This window comes from Lissotriton helveticus, chromosome 9, assembly GCF_964261635.1.
Source record: "Lissotriton helveticus chromosome 9, aLisHel1.1, whole genome shotgun sequence".
Taxonomy (NCBI): Eukaryota; Metazoa; Chordata; class Amphibia; order Caudata; family Salamandridae; genus Lissotriton; species Lissotriton helveticus.
Genome location: NC_136070.1, coordinates 1,022,586,574 through 1,022,598,362, shown reverse-complemented (window position 1 = coordinate 1,022,598,362; position 11,789 = coordinate 1,022,586,574). Strand labels below are relative to the sequence as shown.

Below are 11,789 nucleotides of genomic sequence, written 5' to 3'. Positions count from 1 at the left end.
TGAACTTGACTCGTTTGAAATAATTCGGGTCATTGCTTCTAGCTAGAAATTGTACAAAGTTTGCCCCAAGCATGAATTGGTGAAAAAAATAAGGATAGTTCGAAGAAAAAAGGCTGGGTATCCGACCCAAAAAAGAAGCCTAAAAGTAAAGTCTGAAATCAGGGAATTCAAGGCCACCCTTGCTAGCTGCTAATTTAAGTAAAGAAAGAGCTCTTCGGTTTTTCTTGTAGCCCCAGATATAACTGCCTAGAATACCATCCAGTTTTTTAAAGAATAGGGGCCCGATGTAGGTAAAACGCATTTACCGATTTTAAAATACCGATCCGTACCGAATCGGTATTTCAAAATCGGAAAATGATATGTAGGAAATAATCATCGGAAAAATACCGAATCGGTAGCATTCGGTATCGAGAGTCGATACGTACCGATTCGCCAACTACCGAATCGGTATAGGCCGGGTCGGACAAGTCCGAATCGGAAAAAAAAAAATGCGGAACCAACCGATTCGGTAAACGCCGATTCGGAATAATAAATACGCCCCATGGGCCGAAAGGCCAATAGGAAGGCATTATACATTCCGAATCGGTATTTACCGAACACATTCGGAAAATACCGAATCGGAAAATACCGATTCGGAGAATGCCGTTTTGCCGAGCTGGTTGAGTGACACTGAAGACATCAGCCAATGAGCTGTAAGCACCCTCCCCCACAGGGTGTGGCAACCCAGGCAGGTGCAACTCATCAGAACATTCTGGAAAGCTGCATGAGTTGAGCAGACACAGAGAGAGCAGCATTGTGAGCAGGATCCCTGAGAGACATGGACACCAGCACAGAGAGCCAGAAGGCAGGGCGGAAGCGCAATCCTAAATTCAGCACCATGGAGCTACAAACTTTGGTGGAGGAGGTGGTGAGGGTGCACACCCAGCTATATGGCAGGCAGTCCCTGACTGTCCCGGAGAGCACCAAGAGGAGGCTGTGGCTCGACATCGGGGAGAAAGTCAATGCAGTTGGTGTCACCCACAGGAGCCTAGACGACCTCAAGAAGAGGTTTTATGACATCCGTGGCGTGACCAAGCGCAAACTGGCCGACCTGCACAAGCAGGCTGGACTCACTGGAGGAGGAACAAACCGTGCGCCACCCCTCACTCAGCTGGAGGAACTAGTGGCGACGACCATCGAGAGGGCCAGTGTCGTGGGCATTGGGGACCTGGATAGCTCATCCCGAGCTACAGCTACAGGTAAGAAGCATGCGCAACTTGACACACCATACCAGACACCTCCCCTACAGACCCAATGCACAGCCAAACCCCAGGCCAGTACAGCTAGCAACAGACATGAGCAATGCATCGTGCTAAATGTACTCAGCAAAAGTTACCAATAATGCCACAGCAGAAGCATGAGATAAATAACTGTAATACAGCATCAACGTGTTTGTAATGAGATGTGCAATGCTTTAATAGTTGTGACTGGAACACATTAGCACCCACTTGACAAATGCTTCTTTGTACCTAGGGGCACCATCAGGCGGGGGAGCAGCATCAGCTCCAGCACCAACAGCCAGTGCGGCAGTGGCAAGCACCAGTGCAGCAGCACAGGAGGAGGAGGACAACAGCTGTGCCCTGGCAAATGAGGAGGACACAGGACATTCCCTCACAACTCCACACTCCCCCCGACTGTCTCAGTCTCAGTCGCCCTCATTGGTATTCTCCCCGGACAACACACCACCACAGAGCCACCCTGCACCTGCCACTTCCCCGGCCCGGAGGAGAATAGTGGCTCCATTAGTCATCATGGAGGGGGCAGCGGGTCAGGCTCCTGCACAAGACCCCGTGACACCAGCGACACCAGAGCACACACAGCAGGGCAGCAGGATTCCACGTAGGCCACGTGCTACCAGCAGCCCAATACCAGCACCGGGAGGCAGCGTCTTCGCAGGGCTGGAGACCAGCATGGTCACAATTCAGAGGATGCAGGCGAAATCCATCCTGGCCTGCCATCGCCAGTTGCGCCTGCACAACCTGCAGATGGGTGAGATGACACAGGGCTTCAAGACCTTCGTTGACAGCAACAAGGACATAGCAACATCAATTGGCCGAATGACCACTGCCATCACCCAGCTCTGCACCAGGTTGGATGACCATGAGCTGAGTCGTCGCAGGGATGCAAGAGTCACGAACAGGTCACTCACCCGCCTTGCGGCTGCGACTGCCCAGTCATGCCAACGTGGGGCAAACATGGAGGCCAGCCTCACACAGTCCATGTCCGAGGTCACTAGGGGCATGGGCCGTATAACAACAGCCATGGAGACACTACTCATCTCCAACACCGCAGTGAATCCCGTCCTGGGCGAGGCTGGGGACAGCAGCAGCCGCAGCAGCCCGGCCAGCACTGCGTCAGAGCCGCGCCGGAGCACCAGACGCTCAGCTGAGGCTGCAGGGCATTCTGAAGGGGGTGAGGTTCATCCCAGTGGGCCTGCTAAGCGCAGCAAAAAATAGGACTGCCACTGCGGGTGAGGCAACCCGGACATTGGACATTCCTACCCCTTGTTGTTTAACTTTTCTTTTGTTGCACATCAGTGCAGTAACGTTGATGCAACATTATTAAATTTAATTTCTGAACACATACATTGACCTGTTTGTGCATCTGTACTCACTCAGAAATAGTTGTCTGTGATCTCCTGACGCCTGTATCTGCCGTCAGATGGTGCAGAGACTCCAGCAGGTAGTGGTAGTGGGACAGCATTGTCATCATCAGGGTCCTCGTAGTCGGATAACTCTACCTCAGTGCCTTTCCTGACTGCAAGGTTGTGCAACATTGCACACACAGCAATAATCTTGCAGCAGGTGATGGGGGTGTATTGTCTTGCACCTCCGCTCTTGTGCAGACATCTGAACCTGCTCTTCCAGATGCCAAAGGTCCTTTCCACTACGTTCCTCGTGCTTTTGTGTGCACGGTTGTACCTCCTTTGGCTGGGTGTTGAGGGGTTGAGGTAAGGTGTGAGAATGAACGAGCGTAGGGCATATGCACTGTCGCCTGGAAGGAGAAGGGGTAACATTACTCACATGCATACATGTATTACACACTGCAATTTTGGTAATGGGGGTCTGACACTGTGTCTTACCTAGGAGGTATCCTTCGCCAAATTCCCCTGCCATCAGCCGTGCATAAATCCCGCTACTCTGGAAGATATAGGAGTCATGGGTACTCCCCGGAAACTTTGCAACCAGGTCAGTGATCACACACTTGGCATTGCATATCACTTGCACATTTATGGTGTGCCGTGACTTCCGATTGCGGTATACGTATTCGGTGTCAGCAGGGGGGCAAATCGGTATGTGTGTGCCATCTATGCAGCCAATGATGTGGGGGAATCTTGCCATCTGATAGAATTCAGCTTTTGTCTGTGCCAGTTCTGCATGGGTGGAAGGGAAGGAGATGTAGTGGGCCATCCTCTGGATCATGGCATCAAGGAACTTGTGGAAGAACCTTGACAGGCTGCTCTGGGTCACCCCTCCTGCCACAGCAACTACACTTTGATAGCTGCCAGACGCCAGAAGATGTAGGCAGCATAGCACCTGCACCTGCACAGGGATTGCATGTGCCCTTGGGGTGGGGTGCTGCAACAGGGGTTGGAGGTCCCTGATGAGGTCTCTGATGGTGTCTGCCTCCAGCCTGTACCTCTGTAGGATCTCTGGATCTGTCAGCATGCACAGGGTCACCCTCTGCCTGTACACCTGCTCCTGTCTCAGCCATTCCCTCTCACCTTCCTGCTGTAGCCGTAGCCGTCTAGCTATGACATAGAAAGCTGCCATGTTGCAAGTAGAACTGCATTTTGGGTCTTTTTTTATAGGTTGCACCTGGTTACCACCTGATTCAAATCCATGGTAATTTCCGAGTCAGAAATACCGATTTTAGAGCAAAATCGGTATTTCTGTGCTTACCTACATCTCAATCTTAGGGTTTTCGCATGGAATCGGATTTTCACCGATTCGGAATATATACCAATTCGGCGATTTTACCGATTCGGAAAGTCACCGAGTCGGTCGGATTCCGAATCGGGAAAAAGTAGTAATCGGAATAAATCTCCGATTCGGTAGATTACCTAATCGGAGATTTTTTCCGATTCCTACATTTTTCCGATTCGGAATCCGACCGACTCGGTGATTTTCCGATTCGGTAAAATCGCCGATTTCGCAGGATTTCGGCCTCCTACATCCCGTTGTCTGTATTCCGATCGGTAACGGCCGAAAATACCGATTTTCGGCCGTTACCGACCGACCTACATCGGGCCCTAAGTTATTAATAAAAAGAGGGATGGACCTGAATTAATACAAAAATTTAGGCATGATATTCATTTTTATAAGGTTAATACGGCCTTGGAGATGTAATGGAACCGTATGCCATTTTTTAAGAAGCCTAGTTGTATCTTTCAATAATGTAGCATAGTTTAGAGTCATTATTTCTTTTAAATTAGATGTTATTTTAATACCTAAATAGTTTGCTGTATGACATACCCCCGAGACTGGGGTTGGCAGTTTGTAGTTAACAATGATTTGCGTTTTATTCAAATTTAGTTTGTATCCTGAAACCAAACCAAATTCGTCAGCTTCCTTAACAATACCAGCCATAGCTTCCGCTACATCAGTTGAATAAATTGCCAGATCATCTGCGTAAGCAGTAATCTTAAGAGAGTTATTACCATAAATAAATGGTTTAATACAATCTTGAGTTAGTATCGCATTAATGAAAGGCTCCATTGAAAGAGCAAGCAAAAGGGGTGATAAGGGACACCCTTGGCGTGTACCTCTTAAAACCGGAAAAGTGTTAGAAATTAAATTGGCATATCCTATTTTTGCATTGGGGGAATCGTAAAGTGCTTGAATCCTGGTTAAAAACTGTTTCCCAAAGCCCATCCTCCTTAGTATAGCCCAGAGATAATCCCACCCCACTCGGTCGAATGCTTTTTCTGCATCTAATAACACCATACCGAGTGGAGAGGAATTAATGGTGGCAACGTCAAATGAAGTAATAGCAGTGTTAACATGTGCTGTTGTGTCTCTGCCGGTTATAAAACCATGTTGGTGTTGACTTACTAATTTAGGCATTAGCGGGGCCAATCTCATGGCTAGTAACTTGGAGTAAACCTTGGCATCGGTGTTTATCAAAGAGATGGGCCTATAAGACCCACACTCTGTAGGTAATTTATCCTTTTTTTAAAAAAAGATAATTTTAGCAGTTTTCCAGGAGTTGGGGGCTTTGCCTGTATCTCCAATTTGATTTATCACTGAGCAAAGTGTAGGTAACAATTCCTCACTATAACATTTATAAATTTCAATTGGAAGTGTATCATCACCGGCGGATTTCCCCGATGGAAGAGAAGAGATAGCCAATTGTAGTTCGGAAACTGAAAAATGTCTTTCAAGAGGTGCCATTAAGTCTAGTTCCCTATCTGATGTCCAATTCTTGATTAAATAATGTTGTATGTTTTCTTCGGTAGGGGTAGATTCGGGTGTATAAAGGTTACCATAATATTTTACAAATTGATGTAGTATCTGTTCCGGTTGGTAATAGCTAACCACATCTGCCATTTTAATGTTTTTAATAAAAAGAATTGGCCTTATCGTCAGCAACTTTATAAGCTAGAATCTTACCAACTCGGTCGCCGCTTTCATATTGCGACTGTTTATATTTATGTAATTTCAAACTAACTTTCTCTCTTAAGAATGATTTAGTTTTGGATCGAAGGGTGTTCAATTTAAGTTCCAGTAAAGGTTTGTTTTTTGAAATACGTCCCCCTAAGTTTTCTTGTCTCATAGCCTCGGCCAAATATTCTTCTAGCGACCGTATTCTAGAAGTCATTTCCAAAATTTCATTTTTTCTTTCTTAATTTTGTCTTATAATGTATTGCTGTGCAATCCCTCTAATACTAGCTTTGCATGCATCCCATACATAAGTGGAGTGAGCTGAATCTACATTAAATTCTAAGAATTCTTTAATATGTTTCTTCAATTGAGAAACAAATAAAGTGTCTGTTACCAAATATCTTGGGAAAGAAAATAACCTAGTAGCCAGATTAGTAGATAGTATATGAAACCGTAATATAATGGGATTGTGGTCCGAGGTTATTTTTGGACAGATCTCCACTTTACAACCATCCAAGACATGATCTGTCGTCCATGCCATGTCAATGCGGGAGCTCATTTGGGGGGAACAGAGTAATATGTATATCCTGCAAGTTTCGGGTATAGATTCCTCCAGACATCTTTTAAGTTATGAATGCGTGATAGCTCTAAAATAGCTGCCCTAGTTTTGCGCATGCGTTGTGAAGGATTCATCTTTGTCGTATCCTTGGCATAGTTCATAACACAATTAAAGTCACCCATCATTATTATGTCGCCTTCCCAATCCAAAAGTTCAACGTTAAGACGGTCAAAAACACACGCATCATCGATGTTTGATCCGTACAAGGCACATAGTATGTATTTTGAATTCATTAAACTAATTTGTGCTAATGCCCATCTACCGGCTTTGTCTACAGCAGTTCTAAGTACCTCAACCTTAAAAGTTTTCCTCTTAAGAATAGCCACCCCTCTAATTGGTACATTCAAGGCAGTGCAAGTGATTAGTTTGAATCACCCTTGTTCCATCATTTTACGGTCCTGAAAACGAATATTGGTAATGTAGGAGGAAAGGTGGCGGACTGAAGCCACAGCAGTGAGGCGGCTCCATCGAGATCTCCCCCTGAGATGTCAGGAATGACCCATTAAACTTGACCCAGTTAGACCCCGATTGCAAATTAATACAAAACGGAGAAGGAAAAGCGGCTACCTACCGATGTTTTTTGTGGCTCACGGTTCGCGGTTCTCGGCTGGCGGCTGATGCGGACCGGTGGAGACCGACAGGAGACGGAGACGGAGATCCTCAGCTTTTACTTGTCCGGACCGCTTGCGTGCTTGTTTGGCGTTCACCACCGCTCGGCTCGGCTTTGCTGTGCTCAGCTGGACGGACTGCAGTGAGGGCGTTTTCCAGGCGGTTCCCAGGCGAGTTGAGGCGTGGGAGAGGAGCGAGAAGCGAGGAGCGGAGCGGCTGAGAGCGGCTGGGAGCGGCGGAGAGCAGCACGGCTCGGGTTCCCATGTGGTCCCCGTGGAGGCTTGGGCATTACTGTTCAATAAAGTTTTTCTCTGCTTTTTACACAGAGCTGCTCCTGCTACTGCAGTGAAAAAGTTATTTTTACTACTTGGCAACGAGAAATGCAATAACTATATCAGGTCTACCTAATACAAGGAGCTTCGTTTTGCATCATTTGCACTTGCATTCTGCGACGAATTTAGCAGTATAGGCTTGTGCTCATCTACTGCCAACGCACAGGTTTAAAACAAGCGTGAAAGACTATTCTTATGGCTCTCATGGGTCCCAAAAATACGAGGCTTAACAAGGCTTTGCTGAAAGGCACCCCCTTGAAGGATGGGTCAGAAGAGCAGAGAAGAGGGGCGGACGATGGGAAAATACAGCCTCTCAGACCTATCTCACCTGCAGTGGTTGCCCGAACATTCCGCTTCAGTCAACCTGCGGACCAAGCCGGTAAGCCACAGCTTAATTTCCCCCCTAATCTCCCCTCTAATAATCAATATGCAAAGGAGAAAGTAACTTTGTCGAAATTAAAAGTTACAATCAAAGAAGGTGACCTTTCTGCTGATAAGGCTGCTCAGAAAAGCAAGAAGAACACTAATTCTACTAATAAAACTAATTTGCCAGGGGGTCTAAATAATGACGAGACAACGAGAGGGGAGATAGATTTTACTTTACCCGCGGAGAACAATCTAAATAAAGGGGTGGACGTGGGAGCAGAGGTGCGACACATGCCGAATACTATAACTGAGTAGGCGGCTCCGAACAGAGTGGTTGAGTCAGAGGTACAGACACAAGCTCAAGCCCACGTCCAGGTTCTGATGCCGCCATCAAATTCAACTCTGGCAGAGATATGCTCCGATATTGATATAATGAACACTGAGACTAACTTTGAGGCTAATTTATCACAGGAAAATAACTCTAATGATGAGTATGAGGAATATGTGGAAGAAGTTGAGGAAGGGGAAGATTCTGAGATTGCCCGAGTTCAAAGTAGAAGGGAGAAATCCTCTGCTATCAAGAGAAGGGGGAAAGGAAAAGTTAGAGCTAAGAAGGGGAAGGGCAAAGACAGTAACACTGCTTACAACTCTAATATCAACAGCTACAGGAGCTACAGGAGGGAACATAATAAAAGATCAAAGCCCCTTACTTAAGTGGATGCAGGTTAAAGGGGGCTCACAAAAGCTTTCTATCGCTTTACCAAGAAACCACTCCCTAGAGGCTAATAAACTACATGACTATACCTCAGAGACCTCACCTAGTAAAGGGGGTGTTTCAAGTTTAGATCTAACTCTTGGCCCAATATCCAACTCTGCTTCTGCTATTGTGGACTCACCGGATCGTACTCCTGTTAGGCTCCACGTTGGATTAGATAGATGTGCCACACCTAGCCAGAGAGACATTCTCTTTATACCCACATCTACTACCTCTTGTAAAGTGGCAATGGCTCTACCGGATATATCACCGACATTGGTTACACCCGCTAAATCTCTCATTTTCTCTCCTACCCCAACTGAAACTTCTTCTTCCTCTCTGGACCTAATCATGAAAACACTAATGGTACATCACGAAGAGTCTCAGCAGCACTTTCGCCAATTAAAGGAAGACAACTGCAAGCTACATAACTGTTTACAGGAAGTCACCAGTAAGTTAAGCGGAGTCACTAAAGATATTGAAGAGCTACAGAAAAGGGTAGTTGATGTTGAAGAAACACTGGCCACTACTACGGCCTCAACAGAAGAACATAAAGAAGATATAGAGATCTTGAAGAACAAAGTCGAGGACCTTGAGAACCGACAGCGACGCCAGAATTTGAGAATTTTCGGAATCACCGAAGGGTCAGAAGGCTCTGACGCAAGGACCTATCTGGTCCGATTATTTCAAAAGGCTTTTCCGGACCTTGGGGATTGGGACTGGGATTGCCAGCTTCAACAGGTACATAGACTACCGATCATTTCTAAAAATAGAGTTAGTAAATACCCTCGACCTATTCTTGCTTATTTTGGCAACTACCTGCTAAGGCAGGCAATCTCTATTAAAGCCAGACCGAATACACCTGTGACCTGTGATAATGTAACTTTTTTTGCTAAATCAGATCTCAGTAAGGCCACCATGGACAAAAGATGGGGACTGCGGAAACTAATTGACTCTTTCAAGTCCAGGGGGGCCATAGCATATCTTCAAGAACCTGCCCGCCTCAAAGTTATAAATGCAGGGCATACCTATATTATTAACAATGTTACCGAAGCAGAGCAACTTTTGGCGAAAATGGACTTTAAAACTTAGGTAGTTAACCCTACAGAAATTTAGAATTGGTATCTTATGAATAACTCCCTTTTTTTTCTTCCAGGTTAATTATAAAAGTTTATTATTTGCGTTGGGTGGGTTTGGGATCTTATATATGAGTTTAATACAAAGGGGGAGATCTCGGGGAGACCTCTCTGGCTAACTGCCCTTACAGCGGCTGTAGAAGATAGAGGGAGGCTTCTGGGTAGGTACTTGGGGTGGGACCTTTAGAGCAAGGGGAGTAGCTCAAAGGGGAAAGGATGGGGCGGGAAGGGTAGGAGGAAATGAGGGAGAAACTGACAGCACAAGCATATGTACAGACTTATATAATGATTTAATGAATAAACGTAATGAGAACTGCTTACAGAGTTTAAAATTGATTAATTGTATCAAATAAACTGCCTAGCATGGAACGTTTCCGGGCTTAGCAATAGAATTAAAAGACAATTAGTTTTTGAAGAGCTGAAAATGTATAACCCTCATTTTGTATTTTTAAATCTGTAACCACTTTGTGTAATGTCCTGAAACACAAAGATGACCCTTATAGAAACGCTGTTGTTCAATGTTTAACTGTGAAATGTATCACATTCATTGCCACTGTATTAAATGTAGAAAACGATGTCATACACTGATGGTCCTTTCTGTTTTATTTGACCTGTGCCAGACAAGAAAGATATCCACTGTAGGGTGTGCAGAAGAAGGAGGAGGAGTGAATAGACTTACTCTCAATTTGAAAGGGAACCTTACTGGAGATGTACCTGTTTATCCACAAAATATCTTTGAGATGAGGGCACACAGGAGGAAGATGTGGCAGTCCTGGACACCACTACAAGGCAGGTGAACAGCATAGAAGGTTGGCCACCTGGTCATGAACAACTTATAGTGTTTGAAGACGAATGTCCACCACCATCACAGACAGAGACCACCTTTTCTTGGCTCTCATCCTCCTCAAGTACTCATCCAACTCTCCATAAGCAGTTGGCATGCGTTTTGTCCCACACACCCCTGAGCCTTCCTAGGCTCCTCGATTCCTCTCCTAACTGAAGATGTGCAAGGTGCTAATACAGGAGCTGGTGAGACAGTTGGTCGATAGGCAAGATGCCACCATTCAGGCATTCGCAAAGTATTTTTTAATGATCAAGCAGGAGGGCAGGGACCAGCATGATGCACAGGCTTCCCACCATGGAGAGAAAACTGACTGCTTATCCTTCTGGGTTACCTCCTTGTCCTCCCCTAGCCTTCGCCATTTCTTCCCTCCTGTTGTTTTTGTTAGTTCAACCCATCCTTCAAGCCTTTGCCTTGCACCAGTAACTGTCCCCCCTTGGGAGGTGTCAGGTCCTGTTGGCCCAATGGAATTGCCTCCACCTCACGGGATGCTATCTTTCACCTTGTAGCTGGACAGCAATATGGATGGCAAGGAATTTATTTGCTGTTAAACTTATGTTTATACCTACCTGTAATATAACATTTCCTTCGATGTTCAACTTAATTGCTTAATAAAGTCTTTCTTCAAGTGTGAGGACCGCTGCCACCCTTTATTAGGACGAGAAAACGCAATACGAAAACAGAGCAACATAAAAAAAATAAGCAAACAAATAAATAAATAAGCAAACCAACGAAAATATAAATAAAACAGTAGGATAACACCAGCTCTAGACTAGGGATCTGTGTTGACTTTGAATTTCCTGTTCGCCATATGTACATTTGCCTTTGGACATTTTCTTTTGGAGGTTTGCAGTTAACTATTCGCATTTTGACACCAGTTTGCAGATGTGTTTTTGAGCGGACAGTTTCCTTTGATTTCCTATCCCTCTCAAATTTGATGATTAATCTTGATCCCAGAAAGCAGTTTTTTAATAGGCATTTATTCACTTCCCATGACCATTATAACCCACATCTCTACATATTTGCCTCTGTGTCCTCCCACCTCCCACACAATTTTTCACAATAATTTTACAATTTAACTTGTTTGAACTTTGTATTAGCCTAGTCATCCATTGTGAGAATGCATTTGGATTTTGTAACAATGTTAGTCAACTTCCTTTGCATATGTCCATACATTTGCCACACATTTCACCTCTTACTCCACATAGTTCTGTGTCCACATGTAAGGGCATAAACGATGAAGAAGAACACATTGGTTTGTGCAAAGGCTATGCTGGTTGCTGGTTGCTGCTTGATGGGGACTGCAGGACCCAGAGTCCACCCTGCCAATATAGGACTGAGGAGTAGGAGCTCACAATTAGAACACATTTGCTCTGAACTGATTGAATTTGACCAGGGCCAGCATAACCGTCGTGGAAATGGGGAAACATAAAATCGGAGCCAATCCATTAATCCAAAGCAAATGTGTGACAATACATAGGTTTTTGAGG

At 45.3% G+C, this 11,789-nt stretch overlaps 1 protein-coding gene across 1 annotated transcript; it reads left to right on the top strand.

Annotated features, from left to right (window-relative positions):
• Positions 1-632: 632 nt before the first annotated feature.
• LOC144783126 (uncharacterized) lies at positions 633-2,622 on the top strand. Its single transcript, XM_078662268.1, has 2 exons — positions 633-1,238; positions 1,513-2,622. The coding sequence occupies exons 1-2, from the start codon at positions 818-820 to the stop codon at positions 2,493-2,495; spliced, it is 1,404 nt and encodes a 467-aa protein (XP_078518394.1). The 5' UTR covers positions 633-817; the 3' UTR covers positions 2,496-2,622.
• The last annotated feature ends 9,167 nt before the right edge of the window (positions 2,623-11,789 follow it).

Excerpts from the sequence above, each read along its gene's own strand:
- LOC144783126 (XM_078662268.1), top strand. The coding sequence starts at position 818 with ATGGACACCAGCACAGAGAGCCAGAAGGCAGGGCGGAAGCGCAATCCT. Across the intron at positions 1,239-1,512 it reads ATCCCGAGCTACAGCTACAG|GGGCACCATCAGGCGGGGGA; the intron begins GTAAGAAGCATG and ends CTTTGTACCTAG.